This window comes from Xenopus laevis, chromosome 5L (assembly GCF_017654675.1).
Source record: "Xenopus laevis strain J_2021 chromosome 5L, Xenopus_laevis_v10.1, whole genome shotgun sequence".
NCBI classification, from domain to species: Eukaryota; Metazoa; Chordata; class Amphibia; order Anura; family Pipidae; genus Xenopus; species Xenopus laevis.
In genome coordinates, this window is record NC_054379.1 from 145,971,389 (window position 1) to 145,999,365 (window position 27,977).

At 38.1% G+C, this 27,977-nt stretch overlaps 1 protein-coding gene across 3 annotated transcripts; it reads left to right on the plus strand.

Moving 5' to 3' along the window:
- Window positions 1–1,553: 1,553 nt before the first annotated feature.
- colec11.L (collectin subfamily member 11 L homeolog) lies at window positions 1,554–26,832 on the plus strand. 3 transcript variants are annotated; one of them, XM_018261658.2, is made up of 7 exons: window positions 1,554–1,899; window positions 11,368–11,523; window positions 12,400–12,471; window positions 18,565–18,636; window positions 19,917–19,970; window positions 24,152–24,247; window positions 25,386–26,832. In XM_018261658.2, the coding sequence occupies exons 2-7, from the start codon at window positions 11,394–11,396 to the stop codon at window positions 25,793–25,795; spliced, it is 834 nt and encodes a 277-aa protein (XP_018117147.1). In that variant the 5' UTR covers window positions 1,554–1,899; window positions 11,368–11,393; the 3' UTR covers window positions 25,796–26,832. The 3 variants fall into 3 exon arrangements, with proteins under 3 accessions (XP_018117147.1, NP_001080337.1, XP_041418016.1); NM_001086868.1 differs by having other exon boundaries at window positions 1,820–1,899; window positions 25,404–26,138; XM_041562082.1 differs by lacking the exon at window positions 1,554–1,899 and adding an exon at window positions 1,918–2,306.
- Window positions 26,833–27,977: the final 1,145 nt, after the last annotated feature.

The following is a 27,977-nucleotide window of genomic DNA, read 5'->3' on the forward strand; positions in this document are numbered from 1 at the left end:
ACCACAAGCCTAATCAAACAAACCATTTATGCTTTCAAAGTTGGCTACAGGGGGTCACCATCTTGTAACTTTGTTAAACATCTTTGCAAGACTAAGACTGTGCACATGCTCAGTGTGGTCTGGGCTGCTTAGGGATCGTCATAAACAAAGCTGCTTGAGTTGTGCATGGCTGGGAAGTAAGGAGGGGGCTCCCCCTGCTGTTCATAAGTATGATTGTTTCCCTGCTCAGCAGTTAGGGACCGTCTGACAATTCCTATCCACAGCAGTAAATGAAGGGAGAATTTCACTGCATACAGTCAGGTTTCTTATAAAAACAGTACACATTTTTTAATTAAAGTATATTGGAGATAGGTTTCTTTATTATTAACGAAAGTAAAATGGGATCTTATTTCTTTGCCTTTACATGCCCTTTACAATTCAAATATGTGACAAAGGCAACACAAAAATAAAGAGCAAAACAGAAGGGGCAACATGAGAGAAGAGAGGAGACAAAAGGGAAAATATAAGAGCACAAAGAATTTTACAGAATGTACAATAAGAGTAAAGGTAATGGGGAACTGGAAGGCAAGGTGTTATAGAGACAAAAAACAAAAATATTAATATCTTTAAGAAGGGGTTGGATGGTGTTTAGCAAGTGAGGGAATACAGGGTTATGGGAGATAGCTCATAGTACAAGTTGATCCAGGGACTAGTCCGATTGCCATTTTGGAGTCAGGAAGGAATTTTTTCTCCCTCTGAGGCAAATTGGAGAGACTTCAGATGGGTTTTTTGCCTTCCTCTGGATCAACTGGCAGTTAGGCAGATTATTTATAGAGTTTTCAACCTAACTATGTTACTGTGTAAAATGAATGTTTTTGGCAATACAGGTATGGGATCCAGTTATCCAGCTCCCATAGACTCAATTTTAATCAAATAATTCAACATTTTAAAACCTATTTCCCTTTTCCCTGTAATAATAAAACAATAGCTTGTACTTGACCCCAACTAATTATATAATTAATCCTTATTGGAGGCAAAACAATCCTGTTGGGTTTAGTTCATGTTTAAATGATTTTTAGCAGAATTAGATCCAGAGTGATCCATTATCCAGAATCCCATGTCCTGAGAATTCTGGCTAATAGGTCCAACACCCGTATTGTGTTAAAGGGGTGGTTCACCTTTGAGTCAACTTTTAGTATGTTATATTCTAAGCAACTTTTCAATTTTGTCTTCATTTTTCTATTCATAGTTCTCAAATTATTTGCATTCTTCTTTTGACTCTTTCCAGCTTTCAAATGGGGGGGGGGTCATCGACCCCCATCTAAAAAAACAAATGCTCTGCTTTTCATTACTCGTCTTTCTATTCAGTCCCTCTCCTATTCATATTTCAGTCTTTTATTCATATGAATGCATGGTTGCCAGGTTAATTTGGATACTAGCAACTGAAATTGCAGACTGGAGAGCTGCTGAATAAAAAGCTAAATAACTTAAGATAATAAAAAATGAAAATCAATTGTGAATTGTCTCAGGATATCACTCTCTACATCATACTAGAAGTTAACTCAGAGGTGAACAACCCCTTTAACATTCTGTTCGCTGCTAACTTATAAAGCATTGCTGGCAAGGAAAGAGTTGTAAAAGAATGCCATCGAAATAAGACATGCCCCCCAAATAGCTCTGGTTACATCATGGACATGTTCTTCTTTCCCACACTCCATCCCTAATTATCCTGTAAAGCAGCTGAAACATTTCAAACTGGAAGCTGTTTACAGATAACACTTTTGTGCCTTTTGAGTTTGGAAGCTGAAGGCATCTTCTTCAATTAACATCTGTCAGCCTTCTGTAAACAGCAGCAATGAGGTTCTTGTGTAAGGCAAGTCAGACGGCAGTTGCAGCCCCGGAGCTCTCAGAAAATACAAGGTAGGAGACTTGCACCGCTCATTCCAGTAACCTCTCTTGCTGAACTTGCTGAATTCTATCACAAATTCTACTGCCACAAATGGGTCTCATTAAACTACAGCAGAACCAAGAAAATAATTGTTGATGGAGTAGTTTCCTCTTCTCAAAGCTACCTGCCAAACGAAAGAAGTTATCAAATCAATCAGGGTTGTCCTTTTTTTTTCTAGCTGGTCTTATGTATAATGATCAGCTATTTCATTAGCAGGAGTGTTGGTTGAGAATATTCGTAATTCTCGCAAAAACGAGTATGAAATAACATATATAGCTAGATGCTCTTGACAGACGTGCCTCCACAAGTGTCACCCATCAGGGGCAACGTGAAAAGTAATTTGCTTTTATCAGAAAAAGGCACGTCGGAACATTTGCAGGTAAGTTTCCATAACTTGATCTGTTATTCTATATTTATTTAGAAAAAAATCTAATCATCTTGAAAAGCAAGGGACCTAGTACAGAGTACCACAGGGCTCTGTACTAGGTCCCTTGCTTTTCAACTTGTTTATTAATGACCTGGAGGTGGGCATTGAAAGTACTGTTTCTATTTTTGCAGATGATACTAAATTGTGCAGAACTATAGGTTCCATGCAGGATGCTGCCACTTTGCAAAGTGATCTGTCTAAACTGGAAAACTGGGCAGCAAACTGGAAAATGAGGTTCAATGTTGATAAATGCAGGTTATGCACTTTGGCAAAAATAATATAAATGCAAGTTATACACTAAATGGCAATGTGTTGGGAGTTTCCTTAAATGAAAAGGATCTAGGGGTCTTTGTAGATAACACGTTGTCTAATTCTGGGCAGTGTCATTCTGTGGCTACTAAAGCAAATAAAGTTCTGTCTTGCATAAAAAAGGGCATTAACTCAAGGGATGAAAACATAATTATGCCTCTTTATAGGTCCCTGGTAAGGCCTCATCTGGAGTATGCAGTTCAGTTTTGGACTCCAGTCCTTAAGAGGGATATAAATGAGCTGGAGAGAGTGCAGAGACGTGCAACTAAATTGGTTAGAGGGACGGAAGACTTAAATTATGAGGGTAGACTGTCAAGGTTGGGGTTGTTTTCTCTGGAAAAAAGGCGCTTGCGAGGGGACATGATTACACTTTACAAGTACATTAGAGGACATTATAGACAAATGGCAGGGGACCTTTTTACCCATAAAGTGGATCACCGTACCAGAGGCCACCCCTTTAGACTAGAAGAAAAGAACTTTCATTTGAAGCAACGTAGAGGGTTCTTCACAGTCAGGACAGTGAGGTTGTGGAATGCACTGCCGGGTGATGTTGTGATGGCTGATTCAGTTAATGCCTTTAAGAATGGCTTGGATGATTTTTTGGACAGACATAATATTAAAGGCTATTGTGATACTAAACTCTATAGTTAATATAGGTATGGGTATATAGAATTTTAATTAAAAGTAGGGAGGGGTGTGTGTATGGATGCTGGGTTTTCATTTGGAGGGGTTGAACTTGATGGACTTTGTCTTTTTTCAACCCAATTTAACTATGTAACTATGTAACTATCTATGGTTATTTTTACTCATAGCCCATAACATGATGTTATTATTACAGGTAGGGGATCCGTTATCCGGAAACCCATTATCCAGAAACTACAGAAAGGTGACCTCCCTATCCAAATAATTCAAATTTTTAAAAACAAATTCCTTGTTCTCTGTAATAATAAAACAGTACTTGTACTTGATCCCAACTAAGATATAATTAATCCTTATTGGAAGCAAAACCAGCCTATTGGGTTTATTTAATGTTTAAATAATTTTCTAGTCGACTTAAGGTATGAAGATCCAAATTATATGAAGATCCATTATCCAGAAAACCCCAGGTCCAGAGTATCCTGTATAATAAGTCCCATAACTGGACTGAGGATACACTTTGTTTGGAATTCTTTTTTGTATATTTATATCTGTATTAACAAGTATTTATGTTAATACAGGTATAATACACGTTCCTGTATGCAGGATTTAAAGTATTTTACGTGATCGGATTTATCCAAATGAAGGCTGGAGTTAGAGAGGGACCATGGAAATGCAGAAGGAATTTGGGTGGGGGGCATTACCTAAAACAAGGGCTTTAAACTAGTAGCCTGACAGCCTTCTGATGTTGCTGGGAAGCTGGAGAGTTTCAGTCCAACAACACCTGGACATCAGGTTACAGGCTCGATATATCTTATATATATTTTGAAATCTGTTTCATTGTCCTCTATGGTACACACCTTACACTTCTCCACTGATGCTTGGGGGTCAAGGAGTCCTTAGTGGTCCTTTTTACCCCACAATAATAGTACAGGTATGGGAACTGTTATCCTGAATGCTCTGGATAATGGGTCTTTCTGTAATTTGGATCTTCCGTAACCGTAAGCCTACTAGAAATTCATGTAAACATTAAATAATCCCAATAGGCTGGTTTTGCTTCCAATAAGGATTAATTATATCTTAGTTTGCATCAAATACAAGGTACTGTTTTATTATTACAGAGAAAAAGCAAATAATCTTTAAAAAATTGGATAATATGGAGTCTAGGGGAGATATCCTTTCCATAATTCGGAGCTATATTGAGAAAATACTATTGAAACCATCACTCATTGAAGAAAGCTATACATAATCTGTTCAACTTTAATTGCTGAATAAAGAAAAATATTGCCAATTACATTTTACCATTTTTTATGTTACTTTTGCCACTTTTTGTACTTTTTCTTTAAAGTCTATGGATTTAATATATAATTGCCAGAGCAACCAATCTGGCAGCTCCTTCTCATACTGTAAGTACTAATATGCGGATGAATTAAAGTTTTTGCACAGATAAAACTATAATCAATCTGTTTTATTGAGTAAATGCCATTACTAATAGGGTATATTTTCCCCTCTGAGTCATCTTGAAAATGATTTGATTGTAGGGTGTGTATGTGAGTGCCGGGGGTTGCTTTTAGAGTTGTAGATTTTGCTATATCGGCAAATATGAAGTTTTCCATGTGGGTTTTTTATGGTATGTTGTTGAAGCAACAAGTGTGGAAAACTTCTATGGAAATGTTTGGGTTGTTGACCTTGATTCCTTCAGTATAAGTATCACTTTAATGTGTGAGTGACCACAGGACTTTCTTATAGACTTTTGTATTCATGTAATCAAGTTTTCCACATTCCAATCCAGCTCTGGCAATGTCATGCTCATGAGATTTTCTGTTCTTCCGAGTAAATGTTGTACATGGCACAGCCCTCTGCCACTGTAAGCAGTAAACTCTAAATGCCAGGGGTCTCCATCAAGTTTCAGCTCAACAGCCTCAAGGGTAGTGAAAGGGGTGGTTCACCCTTAAGTTAACTTTTAGTATGTTATAGAATGGCTAATTCTAAGTAACTTTCCAACTGGTCTTCATTATTTATTTTTTATAGTGTTTTTTATTTATTCGCCTTTTTCTTCTGACAGCTTTCACAAGGGGGTCACTGACCCCATCTTAAAACAAATGCTCTGTAAAGCATTTATTGTTATTGCTACCTTCAACCCACCCAAGTTTCCTTGTGAGGCAACTTCGGGTGAATTAGGAAAACTAAGCACTCCGAGTGCCATCCCACTGGCAATTTAGATTCTAGCCGGTGGAAACAACACGCTCAGCACATAAGGAGTTGAGCCCAGATGCTGGGTATTTTTTTTTTTATTATTAACATGTATTTACAGAGTGCCAACATAGCATCTGTAACATAGCATCTTGCTAGTGGACCTATGAAATATGGACGTGTATATGGTCGAAACTCCATCTTTGGATCACACATTACTCAAATTCTTGTCCATTAACTCAAGAATTAAGCAGAGGTCATGTGTCATGAACAGGGTCGGACTGGTGGGTTCAGGGCCCATTGGCGCCGCCAACCTTCCATCCCCTGAGGGAGATCAGATGGATTGCCGGTGGGGTTTGGGTCTGGGCCGACGGGGCCCAATGTCTCGCCGATTCAGTCCGACCCTGGTCATAAACAACAAATATAGGACATAAGGAGTTGAGCCTAGATGCTGAGTAACATAGTAGAATCATTTGCTAGTGGACCTGTGAAATATGAAAGTCCATGTTGGGATCACAAGTTACCCTGAAATTGAGCAGAAGACATGTTGGCGCAACCTCTGAATGAAGATAGAATCAGTCAAATAAAAGTGACAAATATTCAAGTGCAGTAAACAGGGCAGTAATTGGGTCATGTGGTAGTCAGATAGATAAGTTCAGTGTCAGATGCAGGAAGGAAGGACAGCCATTAACAAACCCCATTGAAAAATGTCCCATCCTTATTACGCTACCTTGTCCCCATCGCATAGATAATTATTGACCAGCATATTGAGACTCCATTCTGATGTTTTATTCCCACCACACCTGCAAATATTCCATTCCCAACTCGGCCATCACTACATATCATCACTAAACACATTGTCACTATGTAAATAAAATATAAAACTAATCCAACAGATAATCTGCATTACTCGGACGTTCCATCACAGTACTGCGTAGTGACCAAACATACTTCATCCGTCCACACAGATAACTCCATCGCAGCAACATTAAATTAGCACTGTAAAGATTGCCATCACAGCAATATATTATCCCACTCACACAGAAACACTGTCCCTTCAGCACTACATCTATTTGCTCCCTCCATCAATATTGAAATCATTTTTATTGCTTCTTATTGCTTTGGTTTGCAATGCAAGAACTTTATCCTAAGGTGCCATCTGGGACTGCTGTCCCTTGCAGTGTCCTTTTGCTAAGGAGAGACTGCCTGATTGGCCACCATTGTTTAAGTCTTCCCATTTTGGAAAAACATTTACAGGAATCTCTGACTAAAAGTGTTCTTATTTTGGCCCAGTGTTTTGAGGTCAGCATGCACAGTTTGAAGAGGTGTTTGGTTCCATCCCCGTGTTGTGCTTGGATTCCAACTTCCAGCTACTTAAACAACTATTTCCTGTCCTTCAGCCCTCTCTATGTAAATGCGTAGATTTAAGAATTCAGATGAAGTGTAAGGAGAGAATATGAATTTATTTGGAAGTCAGATTTGATTTTATGATCTATTAGGCAATTTAACTCTTCTCCAAGTCAGTGAAATATAATAGGGCGCAGTGTGTTTCCTGCACACTCTTTGGAAAAATCTGGGGTTTTCCAAACTGAAACAGAATACTTCTAGTTGACCCAATTATGTTTTTTTAAACATCTAAATATTAAAAACCAAGGGATAGGTGCACAACACTGGTACCATGTAAAAAAGCCTGTGGTGCTACAGTTGTTTTGTAGATTCTATTAAACTGAACCTAAAATTCATTAGAAACTGAATAAATTTGTATTTCTTCTATGGTATAAAGTAGTACTGTCCAACCATAAAATGGTCTTATTAATTTGTATAAAACATGATCAGGGGCCAGATTATAATGAATTATGGCGTAATAAAAGGTTGAGTTCATAAAACAGTACTTTGTAGGACCATGTCTGTTATGTGGTTTAGCTCCTCCAGTTGGACAGCTCCTGTACAGCCAAAAGATATTGAGCACATTGTTACATGCCCTCGCCTTCTTCCCTTGTAATAACGGGGTCTGGTGTAATTATGTGTATTATACAGCAGGGATTTCTGTTTGTTGACTCAGCATGAAAAGATATGATTGGATTGAATACAATCTCAGTAAAAGTAGAATCATGAACAGTTTCTTTAGTACTAAATAATGCATTAGTCTTGCTATTCAACATTTACAATACCCCTTCTATCCCTGATTATCAAAACCTGTACAGTAGTGTCCATCTCATTTCATATTTTATATGTAAATGACTAGATTATATGAAGATTATGCTGTTATGGGGAGAAGTCAGAAAAACTTTTAAGCAGTTTTTGAGCCATGCAAATCTTTTGGAAGGCCACATCCAACCCAAGGCCTCCAGTTGGACCTTTTCTTAACAAATCTCATCTGAACATAAATTCCTGTTTGGTCTCCTAGATAGCATTTGAACCCAATTTTAAAGTCTAAGGGTGGCCATACACGCGCAGATTGAAGCAGCGATAGGGGGTCTTCCAGATCGATATCAGGCCAAAAATCGGGCAGATATCGATTGGGCAGGTTTGATTTTTTGGGCGATCAAGGACCGCATTGCCTAGTTGCAGCAGTCATCATCCTGTTGTTTCCCATTTCCTTCTTTGTAATCCAACAATTTGGCCCTAGAGCCGAACGATCGGATTTACCTGATATCGCCCTGCCTTTGGTGGGCATATTGCTTTAAGATCTGCACGTTTAGCGACCTTGCCAATCAATCGGATCTTTTCATGTATGGCCACCTTTACGTTTTGTGTACACATTCTCTGTCCTGGATATTTATGGACCAATGGCTGATACAGGAAGGTTTTCATATATTTTTTTCCCTTGTTATGAGACAAGGAGATGGTTGGACACCAAAAGGCCTTAGATGGGAAATCCTGCATTAATATAAATAGTGAGTTGTGGTCTGAATGCAGCAAAACTGCCACTTATAATTCCTTATGCAATTTGTTAGTAAAATATTTTTGCAAAAGTACTTTTCTTTCAGTCGCAAATACCATGAAAGTGCCACTTTAGAAATATATCCTTTCAACCATTATAATCTGTTGATAATCTACTAAAATGAATTGACCGTAGTATGTGAGGATGTGATAATGACCTTAGATCAAGTCGAGGCAGTGATTTACAGAAATGGAGTATAATCTCTGTAAAGCGCCATGGAATATGTTGGTGATATATACATAACGAATGACAATGACAGTGTCCCACTATTATAATAAAAAAGAATAACAGGAGACAAAATAAGAACATACATCAGCAAAATGAAGACTGTATATGTGTGATAAGGATGTTCTACATAAAGTTCAGTCAGTCAACACAGATGGATTATTCCAGAATCCTCAAGGTTTTATCAGGCTTAGGGCTAACCAATGCCAGGTGATATTAAGACACTGTCATTTATAGGAAGAGACTTATTTAGATCACAGGGTCATCTGAAACGTCTGTAAATATGTGGCCATCTTGTAACCACTTCATTACTAGAGACCACTTCTCTCTATTTGCAAGCAAAGACAGTTTTTTTACCTAATTATTAGAGGTCATTCCTGGCATGAGTCTAATACTGTATTAACTACTTATACTCAAGTGAGACTGTAAAAGTTTATTGAGTCTGTTAACAGCACTGATATGAAAACTATGAAGTGGTGTTATTTCAAACTGTTTTTGGTTAATTATGGGTAAATATTGGATTAAAGTAAACCATTGAGAAATAAAAGACAGCATCCCTAGTATTTTTTCTACATGTATTTTTGTATTTTTTGCATTTCATCCCTTACATAGCATGTCTGTTTCAAGCTGCCTTGTTTTCAGTCTGAAATGATAAGCTTGACTCATCATTAAACTACACCTTTGTGCGTATTGGAATTGAAGTTTACTAAGCGCAGCTGTAAAAGGGTCGATAAACACCTTTGTTCAACACAAATTCCATAAATAAGGTTTGTGTTGGGCATTCAGTCTGTCTGGTGTTTTAATTGAAAATCTCTCTGGCTTTTGTTGTGTCTTGTGCTAAACAGTGTAAACACTGAAACTGCTTCTGTTCCCACCACCTTGGTGCTTCAAAGCAATTCTGTGTAGGGGCAGTTAAATAAATTGACTGTGCTTGGCTCTGCCAAATAAACCTGAGACACATGCAGCAGTTAGAAGAATGGATGGGCACATTTATTAAAGGAAGAACTTGGTGGGCCCCACCAACCCAGACCTACTCTCTGCCCTGAGTGCTGCACCCTTACCATACCCCTTGCCTCTTCCGATGTGTGGGGTGTAACTGTGCCCATTGTTGCTAGGGAACCCTGGAGCTACCACCACTCTGCAGCAATTCTAGGGTTCTCCACGTCTGCAGCATCAGAGTGTGCACCAGACTTGTTTCCAGGGAATTGGAAAAAATCTCAGTTTGCAACACTCACTCCACAAATGCTGCAATCCCTGCTCTAAAAAAATTCTAGACACTACTTGCACCTTATTTGTGACCAAATATTGCGGTAATTTCAGGCAATTGCAGTAGATACAACTTAGAGCATGGCCACATGGTGGAAAACACTGCATTATGGGCAAAAACATGGCGATTTTGCACTTGGCACACTGAATTTACATTCGTAGAGTAATTGTTTGAACCCCTTACTCAAGTAAAAATGCTGGTTATTACCTAATGAAATTATTTGTTTAATAAACACAAAAAATTTAGATAAATGGGACTCTTTCAAAAATAGCCATTCATGTACAGTGTTGTACGGTTGTTCACCTTTAAATGAACTTATAGTATGGCGTATAGAGAGATATTCTGAGGCAATTTGTAATTGGTTTTCATTTTTTATTATTTGTAGTTTTTAAGTTATTTAGCTTTTTATTCAGCAGTTCTCCAGTTTACAATTTCAGCAATCTGGTTGCTAGGGTCAGGGTCAGACTGTGAGGCCCAGGGCCCATTGGGGTCGCTACTTCAGGGCCTCCACGCACAACTATCTACAGTGGCGAAGATACCTCAGTCCCCCCAGATCACCCCCCCACTCCTACCTTTTTTTATGGTTGCCACCGGGGTTCGAAGGGAGATCAGGAGGCAGCGACCAACAGCAGGTCTGGGCCGGGGAACCACCATTTTTTTTCCCCTGGGTCCCAGTCCGACCCTGGCTAGGGTCTAAATTACAAATAGCATTTGTTTTCTAGCTGGAGTCAGTGACTCCCATTTGAAAGAGGCAAAAGAGCAAGGCAAATGACTCAAAAACTATAAATAATCAAGACTGATTGCAAATATACTAGGAACAGGATATTCTATATAGGGATGCACCGAATCCAAGAATCAGGTCTGGATTCGGCCAGGATACAGCCTTTCTCGGCTTCTGATTCTGATTCGGCTGAATCCTTTTGCCCAGCCAAATCAAATCCGAATCCTAATTCAGAAAACGAGTGACTTTTTTGTCACAAAAATATGGGAATTCGATTAAAACCCATTTTCATTTCATAATGTAATATTGTTTGTTACACAGTAATCACATTGCACATTTTTAATTAAACCTACTGCATATTTTTAAGGACCTTTTAAGGATTTTTTCGATAGCAACTAAATACCTTTGTGGGTTCCCAATGTGTAGGTCTGTAATGTACTGCTTGCACGTTTTTGTTGAGGACTTTTCTTACAATGCCCCATTAATATTGCCCTGGCACAGGGAAGATTCTTTTTATAATGATCAAATTATTTCCCTGCTTACTGCTTTTTTTGTGAGTAAAGGTATCTGAAAACATCGGGGTTAATAACATACAAGCCAGTTCTGCGTGAGTAAGGTATCCTTAAAGGAATTAAGTGCCTATAAATGAAATAAATGCGCAGAACGGACTGGAAAACTGCTTAATTCCCTTTCCTGTTTATGCATTCTTTGTTTGCAGGAGTCAGTGACCTGCCAGTCCTCATTATGAAGAAAGATCTGTTATTCTGGGGGACTATAATTAGCCTGGGCTTTCTGATATTGCTTGGATCTGGATATTGTCAGCACATCACAGATGAGACATGTTCTGTGCAGATACTTGTCCCTGGTCTGAAAGGTAAGCTTTTCCTGCTCCTGTAATGCCTTTCCTCCCATTGCCGTTCTTATTGTTCCAATTAGCCATCCACAGTTATTACTGGAAGATTGTGAAGCTAATGGCAAAGCCTTAACTACATTATCAGCATCAGGCATTGCATGCAGAACTGAAATAGGACACTCTACTCTCTATATAGTGTATGCTTATATAATGTAAGGCCTTTGGCACTTAAGGGGAGTTGGCATGCCATAATTCCCCCTTCAAATAATCTTATTTAATAATTATAATTATACAGAATTGCATTGTGCACTGCAATTTTCTGCTAAAATACCTGTTTTTCCTATAAATATGTAAATTAGTACAGGTATGGGACTTGTTATCCAGAATAATGGATCTTTCTGTAATTTGGATCTTCATACCTTAAGTCTACTAGAAAATCATGTAAACATTAAATAAACCCTGGTTTTGCTTCCAATAAGGATTCATTCTATTTTAGTCTGGATAATGTACACGTTACTGTTTTATTATTACAGAGAAAAAGGAAATCATGTTTACAAATTTGAATTATTTGGATATAATGGGTCTATGGGAGACGGCCTTTCTGTAATTCGGAACTTTTTGGATAATGGGTCCCATACCTGAATTCTAGTGGATAACTGGGTACAACGCTGCACAATATGTTTGTGATCTTATTAATAATAATAATAATAATAATAATAATAATAATAATAATAATAATAACAATACTGCATGGAAAAAACCCAAAGAACATTGTCTTGGCAATTAAGAAATTTCACTGTAAATATCAGTATGATATTGGTGGAAATTGAAAGGTTTTAGGCATAAAAATATCTTGATTAGGTAACTCTAATATGCAATTTATTATTGCTATTATAGGAGATGCCGGAGAAAAAGGAGAGAAAGGAGCTCCAGGGAGACCGGGAAGAGTTGGCCCTCCTGGGGAAAAGGGTAATTTCTATTAAATTATCTATTTATTTTATATCCCAAGTACAGCTTTATATAAAGATATTGTATATTGTTATAAAAATTAAAATATATAAACGCCTGTATTAGTGATGGCCAATCTCTGTCCCAGCTTATCTTGCTGGTTTCAGCTTCTAGAACATGTCCCTATCTTCTTATGAAAACAGAATGTTATTATCTGCCAGATTATAGGTGTCTGAAAGACATTCCCATCTCATCTCTACTCCTCATTAATGAACAAAAATACATTTGCAAATGAAAGTGGGCAAAGATTGTATTGCTTTTATAATTGAGGTATTAAGTTGGTTACTGGGTAATGGCCTTACAATCACTACAAAGCTATGCCATTTACTAAACACCAGCTTGGAAAAAATATTGCCCTGCGTAAATTGATCATACAAAAATAAAAATATATAGCATATTACATTTGCTGTAAATGTGGAAGCACAAGTGTGAACACATCTATGCATATGACATATATGTACTGTAAATTAAAGAGAAAATATGAAAATATCGAAGCTGAACAAAGATCTTTTTGCTTGTGCATCTGCTCCTGTAGCTTAGTTGGAAGATGGCTATATATCACAGCTTGTCCTCCCGTCCGTATTTCCAATTTCAAAAAAATAATCTACCCTCAGATTAAATGCACTGCTGTGTCAGATAACTCCAGTTGGTCTCGTGACAGAGTGAAAGGAGAATCTATCATTTGTCCCTCCATGGTAAGGCTTATCGTCTTATACCAGATAAAACTGGCCGATATGGGGAAAGTAATGGGTGTTTGCCAAATACCCAATTTATTATCTACAAGTGAATGTTCTTAGATTACTACCGGTAACATAAATACAACATACTATTAGCACCTTCTCGGACCTTACATATGTATCTGCTCAAATTAAGATCTGCCATCTTCTATTGGTTCAGTGTTTACTGATATCCTTCCATTGGGCCTGTTAAACAGATATTTCTGTATTATTATGGGATATTATGCTAGCATTTCAGCAGGTTGTTATGAGTCTGCCTGAGAAATTAAGAGGCATATGTATCAAAGGAGAAGAGAAAATGACCCACTTGATTACTCCAAAGCTCAAGATGTTTCCCATTTTTTCCCTTCATCCATGACAAATTACAGAATTACTCTGGGAAGGGGGCTGCCATATTTATTATTTTTATTGTGTTTAAACGGATTCTGTTCCTTTTTTAGCTGTCAACTGAAGCTTTTGTGTTCAGTGAGCCTGTACAATAATATGTATAATAGATAACACAAGCTTGATATAACCAACCTTAATTTCAATAAATATGTTTTAGAGAATTAAACCGAGTACAGTAAAGATCACAGTGTCATTGAAACAAGACCCCATGTGGTCAAATGAACAGGAAAACTAAAGTTCTTGCTTGGATTTCCTGAGTTCTTCAACTAATCGCCCCTTAAACACAAGTTGAAACATTTCTTTGTGAAACAAAGCAAGTACACAGTAATACCCCCTCATCATGGGACAGTATGATGTGCCTAAATCTTCATTTTTGGTCTTCTAATTTTTTTCAAAACTCTGTAATATGTAATATCTGTTTTATATATACTGTAGGTCGTGGTTCGATCCCTTTTCATTCTTGAATTTTCAGGTAGGCTAAAGGTGGCCATACCTGGGCAGATATTAGCTACCGATTCGGGTACTTTAGACCAATTTGGCAGCTTTCTGTACGGAGCCCTCCAATGGGCCTACCCAAATTAGAACGATAGGAATACTGGCTGTAGGGGCGGGGAAAATCACACCTGTCTGATCAACATATGACCGATTCTTGTCCACAAATTGGTTGGTAGGCCAATCAGAGGGCCCAGTACATGATCAGAAAGCTGCCAATGTACAGTATGGCCACCTGCTTTAACTGTTAATAATTTGGCCACAGCTTCCCTATAAAATCCCCAGCCAGGGCTGGAAGTAGAGGTAGGCAGGTGAGGTAAAAGGGGGAGAGATGTACTTCTGATTTACAGAATGACCAATGGGAGAGAATTAAGCAAGTCATTTTCAACTATGGGTAGTGTAGAGGAGTAGCAGTGATGGTGGCTGGGATGGGCAGGGTGTTGCGCTTGAGAACTGGCAGGGGACGGGAAAGTTGGCCTGCAGGTCTTTGCCCAGCTCTAAACGTATTCACTGTCTGTTGAAGGTCAAGTTACCTTGAACCTGGGTGTTGTGTTTCCTGATTCCTGCCCTGTCCTGGTTCTCTCTGAAGTTTATACCATAGTTTATATCCTAGTAGAAAATATTCAATGTGGTTTCACTCTCCCAGACAATTCATTGTACCTTATATTATCATTTCCTACTTATATGTTATATTTGAGAGCACAATAGCATGTGAGAGAAACCTGCGCTGAAAACTGTTACATCGCTTTCCTTGAAGGATTTCTCTTATTTTATCCTTCCTTGCTATTTTACTATAAAAAATAACCATTAAAAAAATGGTTATATTATCCATGGGTAAGAAAAGAATTGCAACAGATAAATCACTTATCTAAACATCATCCTTCAAGGCAGACATTGACACATTAGAACTCATTTGCCACGAGAGCCCCTGTCCAGCATTTTATGCAGTTTACAATATTTGAGACAAAATGGACTTTATAAATGAGCCCTGTGAAATCAAACCCCCTCCTGCCCAAACTCTTTCACTATAGCTAGCAGCAAACAAAGGAACATGTTTACACTAGTTTTACACACACTTGTGAAACCTGAACCAGAATGATGTCCCCCCTCTCCCCTCATGGTCCTATAGGACTTCATGTAAAAGAGTAGCTGAGTTGGTGGAGAACAAATCAGAACACAAGCTTGAAAAAATTTCTTGGTGTGCCAAATAAGTGCTGTGATTGTCCATTTGGTAGCCCCTATGTGGATTATCAATTCTGTTTGGCAACTGGTTTTTATGAAACCAACACTTACCTCCAAGCCTGGAATTTAAAATTAAGCACCTGCTTTGAGGCCACTGAGAGCAACATCCAAGTGGTTGGAGAGCAACATGTTGCTCAAGAGCTACCCGTTGGGGATCACTGGTATAAAGCATACTTTGCACTGAAACAACCAAAGCAGATACAGATCTTAATGAAGTTCTGCTAGATCACAGTTATGTCTGTCCTTAAACTAGCTGTACGTAACTATATATTAGAAGATCTTTCGTTCACAGTGGGACTGAGGAAGGACTTGCATCCCCCCTGGAACCATCTCCCTTGTTTACAACCATGCTTTTTGATCCATTGTTTTTGGGCACAGCTGATGTGGAGGGGGGTCATTTACAACCCCATGCACAGCTGCAAGAGCAATAAGGGGCACAACAGTGCGCCCATTAATGTTCATTTAACAGCACTTGAAGTTGTTGATCACATAGTGCTGAGTGCAGTTCTAAGTCTCTATACTCTGAAATGGACAGCAGACGCAGTGGCGACTGGGGAGGATCCGGACCCACTTTGGCCACATCAGGGACCCACACACACATCCCTCAGTCCCTCTCTGCCACCCCACTGCCTAGCCGCAACATGCCTCCGTCCGACTTTCCCCCCACCATCGCATACCTTCTTATCTCTTTATGTGACCGTGATCAGGGTGGGTAGAGGTCAGGGAGTAGAGTACACTCTCAGACAGCCATGGTCTTGGCTGCAGGGGCACACAAGGGCAGGGGCCCACCAGGTTTTTTCCCGCTATCCCCCAGTCTGACCCTGAACAGAGGCCTGTGCCTATTTGCCCAATGTCCTAAGCACTGTGCTCCTAATAGGTTTAAGTACAGGGACAGTAAGTAAGCCTTATACTTTTAAGGGGGAATATAATTAAAAGTCGCAAGTGTTATTATAATGACATCTTTGCGAATGTTTAGCACTGCTCGCAATGTAAAATCGGTCGCTGGCAAATATTATATCTCGCATTATCGCCAAGCAAAGGTTTAGCTTTAACACCTGCTCTCTAGTTTTGTTAAATATTTTGCCACCAAAAAACGCTCTGCAATTGTGAAATTTCATTACATGCAATGTGAAAGTTCACGAAAGCCATTGGTCGCAAACTTTGTGATGAAGTTGTTGAGGCCTGTAATAGGATGCAAACATGGTCGCTATCATTCGCAAGGGTCTTTGCACGGGTCTTTTGCGCTAGCGAAATATATTACATTCCCCCATTAGACTTTTTTCATCATACCTTCCCTATATATATATATATATATATATATATATATATATATATATATATATATATATATATATATATATATATATATATATATATATATATATATATATAAAGCTGAAGAAAGTGTATCTACTCGATCAAATTTTACTTTGTACTGCTTTCAAGAGGTTCATATTTATAGAATCTATTACTTGACACGGATTGATTTTATGCATATTGTGTTAAGTAGCCTAAAACACACGTTTCCAATGAGAGCTTTAAAAGGTACAAGAAGAAAAGGCCTGTTATTCTTAAATGCTATCTGGCAACTGCTGCGAGCAATTTAGCAAAACTATTATATTCTACTTTGTCCTTTTGTGCCAGCTGTAAGTATGACCCACAAAACTGCGCTACCTTGATAACCGCTTCATACACTTTTATTGAGCCAATTACCAGCTCAGGGTATTTTCTTAAGGATAGAACTATTTATCTGAATGCCTTGCTAGAAGCAGGGATAGCAGCGCTGTCATTTATATGGTAATATCCAGTATATTGCCACTTGCTCATGCTCTTGTTTGAAGTAGCAGAATAATAGCGGAATAACAGTATCTCCTGTTTCATGCCAATGGATGAGGGCTGAGAAGGAATTTATATTTGCAATGTATTTTGCCATATCTCTTGTCTCGTAATACCGACTAACAATGCAGAGAATATTAATGGCCGCCAGTAAACTTCACCAAGGATTTAGTGTGTGCTGCAAGTTTAGATATATAAAAAGCTTTACTGCTTCACCTTTTGCGGGCTCGCTCGGGCAATCGAAGCATAAACTCCGGCGGAGGTATTTTATTGGAGGAATGGTTTGGTTGGCGATATATTTATTTTTCTGACATCTATTAACGGTGACATTTCATTGATCAAATTAACAAGAAAAGTATTTCCCGCATCTGGACACCCATTGCTTCTTTATGGGCTGTCACGTGTGACATATTGGGAGGATGCAGAAGGGAATTTTATGGCTTACATCCATAGACAGAACAACAAATAGGGTAAAACGAACAACTCCAAATGCTGAAACAAAGCTTTTATGAACTCATGTTGAGTGGTGTATTTATTTCCATGATTAACAATGCTTGAGGTAATGAAAAACCAAACTAAAATTTAGAATAGTGTGAAATAAATTCCAATAAGGGGAGGGGGAGCCAAGAGACCAAGGTTAAAAAGAAAGCCCACCATGATACACTTTTTATGTTGGAATGTAGTCGTATTTTTATTCACTCTTTAAATAAATTGATGTAACTAACCCGAATCAGGTCAGAACATCTTGACCAGCCTTTAGCCTTTCAGATCATTAGAATATTTACAGATCACCCTTTAGCTAGTTAGAGCATTACAGGTATAGGATCTAATATCCAGAATGCTCAGGACCTTGGGTTTTCCAGATAAGAGAAGCATTAAATAAACCCATTAAATAAAACCAATAGGATTGTTTTGCCTACAATAAGGATGAGTTATATCTTAGTTACAGTAACTGCTTTATTAATACAGAGAAAAAAAGAAATCGATTTGAGAAATCTGAATTATTTGATTAAAATTCACTCTATGGGAGATAGCTTTCCCATAATTCTGACCTTGCTGGATAATGGGTTTCCGTATACCTCTACAATGATTTTGATTCAGCAACACACACGATAGACACACAAAAATATGTCAGGATCTAACAGACATATTCAAGTTTATGTGTGTACCCATGAAAATCACCCTTAACTCATACTCAACCCTCAAAACAAATTCATATTACACAAGACTAGAGAATTATTACAGCAGGAATAACAGATCCAGAAAACAAAGAGGTATTGCCTATTCGGGTTTCCTGTAAATGAAAACATGGAAATTGTATTGAGTATTCTAGTTGGCATTTATACATTTTCTTTCGCAGGAGAAATTGGCGATAAAGGAATAAAAGGAAGCATGGGTCGTCATGGAAAGATTGGTCCTATTGGTTCGAAAGGTATGTTTGTGAGTAATATAGATGTATATTTGAAGGTGCAGTGCATTGGTGTTGTTGGGACATGATTTGAAGCCCTATTACATATACTCAGTGTGAACCTACCTGCTAACCATATACAATGGACAGCCTATTGTGTTCATTTCCATGTTTTTTTTTAAAATAGTCTTAACACGTACAGTATTTGTGGCTTAAAGGGGCTCGTCTTTAGGTTCTTACAACTTGCCTGCTGACCTGAGAGAATCTAGATTTACCTGGTCCATTAAGCAAGAACCTAGGCTTAGGGGTAAATTCACTCATCTCCGAAAATTCGCCAGCGACGGCTTCGCTCATATGGCAACACTTCGCCAGGCGTAGATTCGCCAGGACAACGCTAATTCACTAAAATCCGAAGTTGCGTCCATGGCACCGAACGCTGGTGAAGTTGCGCTAGCGTTACTGCGCCAAGCAAAGCGAAGTTGCGCTAGCGTTGCCTAATTTGCATACGGAGGGAAGTTAAAGTTGAATGGACGTATATGTTGCAGTAAATACGTTACATTACACAAGCCCGGGAAAACGTAATAAAAGAAAATAAAGTTGTTATATTGCCCTACACATGAGCCCAGTGTATATTTTATGTGCCATATGTTAGGAGATGTAGGGGGGAAGCCGGTTACCCCAAAAAAAAATTACGCTCTTTTGCAGCCTATCACCCTGAAAAAAGGAAAAGACGCCATCGTTTTTTTGGGACTTAGAAATTTTTTTAACTACATTTTGAGGAATTCCTATCTACTCTATTGCACTTCGCCTGGTCTGAGGTGGCAAAGGCAAGTCTGGCGCAAGAGGAAACGTTCAGTAAAATCCGCATCTTATGAATTTGTGTAGTTACGTCCATTCGCCAGAGCGCAAATTTGGCAGGCGTTAGGGAGCAAAGTACCACTAGAGTCTATCTCCTTCACTAATAAAGTTATGCCAGTGACCGTTAGTAAATCGGCGAAATATCGAAATGGCGTAATGCTGGTGAATTTTCGCCAGTGTTTGCCCTTTAGTAAATTTGCCCCTAAGTTTCTTAGGGTTATGAAGATACTAGCCCAGAACAGCAAATTCTATCACTTATTCTGCTGTTACAAAGAGCTTTAGTTTTATAGAATTTACCCCAGGTATTGTTGTAAAGCACTCTAAATAGATAATAATTAATAACTGTACATAAAATTATCCCTGCAATTTAACCAATTTACAGTACAGATCCATTGTAGTAAAAAAAAAAATTCTTGTTTTAATTCCTTTCTTTTTTTTTAATTAAGGTGAAAAGGGGGATGTTGGTCAGATCGGCCCTCCAGGACCAAATGGAGAGCCAGGTAACTGTAAAATATAATGTTAAATACATTTTTACTGATTACTTAGTGTTTCAGTTTGTTTGCTACTTACAGAAGCCCAGGGGAATATGTATTTTCCTAATTTGGTTACTAGAGCACTGTAAACTGCTAGCCCCACAAACAAATGACCAAATCACCCACGGCAGCTGATTTGATATTATGGGGCATATTTATCAAGGGTTCGAATTTCGAATCGAATTGAAAAGACCAACCAAAATTAATCCAAAGTTTTTTTTTGGTCGAATAGGTCCGCTTTCGAATTGTATGAATCGAAGGATTAGCGCATTCAATCGAATTTGATTCAAAGTTTTTTCAAAGTCCACCAATTGACTCCAAAGTGGTTCTAGGAGGTCCCTCATAGGCTAAAAAAGCAATTCGTCAGGTTTTAGATGGCGAATGGTCGAAGTGGAATTTTTAAAGAGACAGTACATATATCGATATTCTAATTTTTTAATCTTTTTCAAATTCGAATCGAATTTGGACTATTCCTTAGTCGAAGTACACAAAAAATAGCTCGAAATTTTAATTTTTTTCATTCGAAAATTCACCTCGACCTTCGCTAAATCTGCCTCTAAGTGTACAGGTGGGACCTGTTATCCAGATTTCTCTGGACCTGGGGTTTTTTGGATAATGGATCTTTCTGTAATTTGGATCTTCATACCCTAAATCTGTAAAAAACATTTTCAAACATTAAATAAAACCCAATAGGCTGGTTTTGCTTCCAATAAGGATTACTTATATCTTAGTTGGGATCAAGTACAAGCTACTGTTATTATTATTATTATTATTACAGAGAAATCATTTCTAAAAATTTAGATTATTTGGATCAAATTGAATCTATGGGAGACGGCCTTTCCATAATTCTCAGCTTTCTGGATAGCGGGTTTCCGGATAACCTGTATTAAAATATTTGTGGACACAACCAACATTTCAGTTGTGTTTGAGAACTTTTATAGTGTACATATGCTGTGAATTATACCTTGCACCCAGAGGTCTGGCACGCCTCCAGGGATCATGGGGAATGGTTGGGGTTGTCCAATCAATGACGTGCAATCAACTGCATAGAAATATCTTGTTTAAATTCCTTCCTGGATTGAGAATGCAATGCTGCCCAGATTAAAACCCACATTCTCCTTTAAATGAAAAGGAAAAGGAAAACTAAAGTCAGTGGGGGTGCCATGTTGTAAGGTGCTCTTCAAAAAAGGCACCAGCCAAAGGTACTATTTGTGTCATCCTGGGTGAGTGCATGCAATGTAAAGTTTTTTCACGTATTTCTGCAGTGTGCTTGGAAGTCCTGGGCCGCTGGCTAGTGATCGAGAAAAAAAAACATGATTAAGAAAAAAACACGTATAACGACTTTTTTTTTTGCAACGGAGTTTAGAAAAAGCTCAAATTTACGAATAACACAAAACAGACACTATCAGTAGAAATGAAGCAGATGAGGTGAAAAGATAATATTGCCAATTGCTATTAAAAATGTTAGGACAGTGGTTCCCAAACTATGTCACAGCCCCCCCCCCCATTGTTGGGTCTTGCTGGAGTGGGGGAAATGCTTATTTGACCTCCTAGGCCTAAAGGCACAGCTTGAAGGTCAGTTATGGTGAGACAGGTAGTCTTGGAACACTCGATGGCTGATACTCCAATGTTTTCCTATATCTGTGACTTTGTTATGGGGTCAGCGACAAATTTTTTATGCTGAGTAAAAACAGGGGGATAATACACCACACATCGCCAAGCTTCACCGCGTGAAAAACAGTGTCAAATTTTAACGTATTTAAGCAATGTAAAAAAACGGTGGCAATCTGGTGTAAAATTACACACACCTTGATAAATTTGTAATTTATGTTACACAGCTTTTTACACCGTTTTTTCAGCTGATTTAATTTTACACCACATAATAAATATGCCCCATAATGCATTAGGAATGGATATCCTAGTTCATACAAGCATTATTGGGATCAGTTTTATCTGGCTTGCATCGTGATTGTATGATCTGAATAAATTCAAATAAATTCATTCCTTAGCAACCTACACTGCAACAATGGTTTTGTCACTAGTGTTGCCATCTTTTCTAGAAAAAACACAGGCCCTATATTCTTGCCATTTTTTCCTATTAATAACATTGGCATCAAGCATCATTTTTACTGGCCAGGTGGCAACCCTATGTGGCAGATTTATCAAATGTCGAGATGAATTTTCAAAGGAAAAAAATTTGTATGGGAATAGTCCAAATTCCATTAGAATTTGAAAAAAATTGAATAATATATGTACTGTCTCTTTAAAAATTCAACTTCAACCATTCGCCATCTAAAACCTGCCAAATTGCTGTTTTAGTCTATGGGGGACCTCCTAGAACCTATTTGGAGTCAATTTGTGGACTTTGAAAAATCTAAGTTTTTTTCAATCGAATTCGCTAATCCTTCAATTCGTATGAATTCTGCCGAAAAAACCTTTGACTTAATTTTGGTTGGTCTTTTTGAATTCGAATTTCAAAATTTTTTCAATTCGAAAATAGACCCTTGATAAATATGCCGCTAATTGTCACCCAAGAGGAATTATAATTGAGAACAGCGCACCACAACTAACAATTTCATGTTTTTTCCCTCTACATGAAACTCTGCTGTCTTTTTAGCTTGTCAGTGATTTGGTTAATGTGTTGCCGACAAACTTGTGCCGGATGAAAGTTAAATACATAAGGCTAACAAGAAACATGACATTGTCCAGACCGGATTATTGTGAGCAAAGCTGCCAAAATAAAATACACCCAGGAGTCTTTAGAGATCTTAACTTCGTTTTAGACAGTAGACACCTGTAAGTTTAATAAAATATGAAATATGACAAATTTTAATGTTTTGTGGGCAGATTATGTTCAGAAATGATTCTGAAGGTCGAAATGTAAAAAATAGGCAACATGGTTTTGTGAGATTCACATCTTGGCAAATAAATGTTTTGTATAAGGAAATGGCACCCAAAATGTTTTGCTAAACATCACAGCACCCCTCGTTCACTGACCTTTAACATCATTGAAAAGCACCAGTAGTCACTCTACACAGTGATTATCACCAACAAATGGGGACAGGTGTATATAAGGGATATGTGTGTTATTTTCCTTCATTTCAATCTAAAGGGACCTGATGGGTTCTGTTATCCAGAATGCTCAGGGCCTGGGGTTTTCTGGATAAGGGGTCTTTCTGTAATTTGGATCTTCATAACTTAAATCTACTAAAAAATCATTGAAATATTAATATATTGCTTCCAATAATGATTAATTATATCTTAGTTGGGATCAAGTACAAGGTACTGTTTTATTATTACAGAGAAAAGGGAAATTATTTAAAAAAAATTACAATAAAGACTATGGGAGACGGCCTTTCTGTAATTTGGATAATGGGTTTGTGGATACTGGATCCCATACCTGTAGCAGGCATAATTTGCCACTATAGGAGTGATGCCAGTGCCCCATATGCCTTTGCCTTAAAGTAGTAGAACTGGATTATTGTGTTGCAGCAGATGGGGTCTTCTATTATTTTGCAAAGTTTCATCCTCTAACTGGAAGAAGATGCAGGCAAGGCTGGAACTAGGGGTAAGGAGCAGAGGCATGTGCCTAGGGATCAATTTTGGGAGGGCTCTAGGGCCTCAGGCAAATACCTCTGCTTCCTTCTCTGCACTGATGAGCGAGTAAGTGGGGTAGGTGGTGAGGTGGTGGATGAGGCAATGATGGCCAGGGGCTTGCCTTGGACTACCGGAGCTTTTGGCCCAGCTCAGGATGTACTCAATGAGCTTAACGAATCCTCAACTCTATACCAAATATTTCAGGCATAGTACATCAGTGGGTCTCATTAAAAGAGATAGTTGTACCAAGAAAACAATGGCATATAAAAAAAGGTCTAAAGGTGTGTAAAGGTCTTGTCATAAGAAGAATGAGTGTCAGACGTAAAATTATGAGTGTTAACATGATTAGTGCTGGAAAAAAGGAATTATAACATTTACAAATCTTTTCCAAACCTAATCAAACTAAGGAATCCCAACATATGATAGATACATCATAAATAAGTGCTTATTGATATCACAGGGAAGTTGTTAACCAGAAATTGTCTGTTGTATACCATGCAATGTTGCATGGACATTTATAGCAAAATTTTAATTATTCTTATTTCATGTAGGAATCCCCTGTGAGTGTGGACAGCTAAGAAAAGCTGTTGGAGAAATGGACATCCAAGTTGCTCAGCTGGCTACAGAAGTGAAATTTGTGAAAAATGGTATGTATAATTCTCATGCTCTAGACTGCTTGTCCATGTTGGGGTTTTCTAAGGAGCAATAGGGAATTTAATTTGCAGGGGGAATCTGAAATAGCCATGATGGCATTTGATTCACCGCCCCGATGCATGATCAGAGCAAGATAGTTGGTTACATCACATATATTTGCAATAGCTGCCAGTTCTCATAATGGACAGTAATATCCAGCCAGATAAAGCTCACTTTATTAAAAGGCCAAATTCAGTTGTATACTTTTCCAATAGCTGTATACTTAGGGAAGGCAATAAGGCAAATCGGAATGTGTCTTGCTAGTCATTTAGGGGGTTATTTATTAAAGTCTGAATGCTAAAAACTCGAAAAGTTTGAGTTTTTTTTACTATAAAATCCAAATATTAAGTGGAAAAATCATTTTAATTTTATGAGATTTATTATACCATGAGAATCCAAAAATCCCAGACCTGCCGAGGTTGCATATAAGTCAATGGGAGAGGTCCCTATCCTATTTGGAAGTTTCTGTGGTCTGCGCTGGAATTAGCCGAATCTGAAAAAATCGTGAAAAAGACAGAAAAAAACCGGACGATTTGGAAAAAAACTCGGGGTTTGGGGTTTCGCTCGGTTTTATCGGGTTTTTGCCACATCCAATTCATTTGAGCTTTTTTTTTTAATAATAAATAAGGTTAAATTGTGGATTCTAGTTTGGACTAAAATACCTGGATTTTGATAAATAACCCCCTTAGTGTTTGCTATGTCCATTCACTTTTAATTTATCATTTAGTCTACTTTACCTTACTCTGAAGGTGATGCAAAGACCCAAAACCTTTATACTGAGCTTTTTATCCAAAGGCAAGTGTGAAAAGAGCAAATTTTTTAAAGTGGAGCTCAAATCTCCATGTTTTACCCACAATGCATAATCCATATTTAGCATTCCATATTAACTGTGTCCCCTGATGTCCCTAGTCAATCTATTGCTGATTCCAGAAACCAAAAAAGTTGCACCATACGGTGAATAACGCACATTTTGCAACAAGCTGTGCCCACCATGATGGTGAATGCAGTTGCTTGCTAAATTCTGGGTCTGAATTGTAAATTGCTTGAACTGATTTAATGTGCATTAAGGTTATACGAGTGCTCACTTTTCAGCACTGCCCTCCCCCGCAGTTGTTGCTGGAGTGCGAGAGACGGAGACAAAAATCTATCTTCTGGTGAAGGAAGAGAAGAAGTACATTGATGCCCAGGACTACTGCCAGGGACGAGGTGGGACCCTCAGCATGCCTAAGGATGAAGCAACTAATAGTTTGATTGCCTCTTACATTAATCATGCTGGCCTCTCAAGAGTGTTCATTGGGATCAATGACTTGGAAAGAGAAGGCCACTTTGTGTATTCGGATCGCTCTCCTATGCAGACCTTCAATAAATGGCGCCAGGCAGAACCCAACAATGCATATGATGAGGAAGACTGTGCTGAGATGGTTTCATCCGGGGGATGGAATGATGTTTCCTGCCTTATTACTATGTATTTTATTTGTGAGTTTGATAAAGAAAATGTATAACTGTCTCAAATTCTAACATGTACCAATCATATGTATTAGACATGGCAAAAGTATTGCATAACTGTAATAGGAACACCCAACAGCAAATAAGATCCTTCAAGAACCACTAGCACTGATGATTAACACAGTATGAGAAACTGGAATTCTATGCTTATCTTTACTGTTAAAATATCTGTAGCCTCTGGTATGAAGAGGGGGTTGAACTGGAGTCCCTATGACCCTCAGTTTTCCGCATCCGCTCTAAAATAATTCACATATTTCAACAAGGAAGGAGTGCAGCAAACAGGAGAGAACCCAGAGTTCAGGCTTCAGGGTTCAACTGAAAACTCTAAAACAAAAAAAATAAATATCTGAAAATGCCTACAACGACGTCAGAAATAATAAGCACAAGGAAGATAATTTCAAGCCAGAAAATAACCGAATGTGGGTAATGTGAAAAAGTTGCACCAAGTCTAGTGAACCACAGCAGCCATCTACTGGTCAGCTTTTTTTTTTTTACCCAACGGAGATATTTTTCTTAGAAAGCGATATCAGAAAACTTTAGCTTTCTGATTTGTGTTTAATACAAAAAAGAATCTTTGAAAGGTAATAAATACTATGGAGGGGGGATGTAATAAAATTCACAAACAGCAAAACTTTGCAAATAAAAATTTTGCCTGTCACAATGTAATATTCTTCGTTAGGCTTTTATTGCATTGATAATCTTAATTGCACATTGCGAACACCTGCTCTGGAGTTTCGTTTAAATATTCTCTCGCAAAAAAAACGGTTTGTGATTTTTGTGAAATTGTATTACAGTGAACGTTCACAAAAGCAGTTTGGTTGCAAACCTTGCGAGGAAGTCATTGAGGTCTTAATCAGTCAAAAATGGCGCAAACATGGTCTCATCTTTGCAAAGGTTTTTTTGCGTTAACAAAGCATATTACATCCCCCTTATGGGTTAATAGACCTGGGCAAAATGTTTTACTTTTAGCACATTAGCTGTAATGCATAAAGGGATAGTTTGCTTGAACAATAAACTTTTATTATGATATGAACAGTAATACTCTATATTCAAGTGGTATTTTTTTATTTATTGTTTTTTTATGTAGTTTATTTCAAGATGAACTGCCCCTTTAAACAATGGTATATAACTTTTTTGTGTCATTTATTTACTTATTGCTGTGCTAAATTCATAATTTCTGCTCATTTTCTTCCAGCAGAACAAATATATTAAAATATTACTGTAGTGTCCCAGTCAGACAGTTTCTTATCAGGTACCCATGGTGAGTAACCAGCTGGGCACGGATTGCTAAACTTGGATTGCGTTTCAGTACGTGATAGGAAGAGAACAGTGTAGGGTTCTCAGATATGGTTCTTAACTGCACAGAAGTGTAGGATGTGTTCTTGTGTGGGTGGTAAAGTCAAAAGGGGGGATCACGTATATTTTTGGGGGATCTTTTTATTGCAATTGAAAGTACATATTAACCAAGGTGGTTTTATGGCAAAGCCAGGGAACTAGTTATGTATGGGTTGACCTGAAACCTGCGGTGATCTGCAGATTGGGCAGGTTCGGGTTGAATTTGACCAACCATTGTGGGTACGGGTTGGGTGTGGGTCCTACAGTTGCAACATTTTGTTGGTTAGGGTTGGATGTGGGTTGAAGGGGAACTATTGCAAAAATGAACACTTAGGGGCAGATTTACATATGGTCGAATATCGAGGGTTTTTGAATTATGAGCCTTCTTCTTCTTCTGACTCTTTCCAGGTTTCAAATGGGGGTCACTGACCCCATCTAAAAAACAAATGCTCTGTAAGGCTACAAATGTATTATTATTGCTACTTCTTATTACTCATCTTTCTATTCAGGCCTCTCCTATTCATATGCCAGTCTCCTATTCAAATCCATACTTTGTTACTAGGGTCATTTGGACCCTAGCAGTCAAATTGCTTAAATGTAAAGCTGGAGACGGGCTGAATAAAAAGCGAAATAACTCAAAAACCACAAAATGAAAACCAATTGCAAATTATCTCAGAATATCACACTCTACATCATACTAAAAGTTAACACAATCGTGAACAACCCATTTATGGCAAGCTCGCACAATCGCGTTGATTGAGATTAGGGTGGCTTCAACCCAAGAAGTTTGAAAGCCATTGCAACTTTGGGGGACTAATTTTCTGCCTCTTTCTTTTCTTTTAT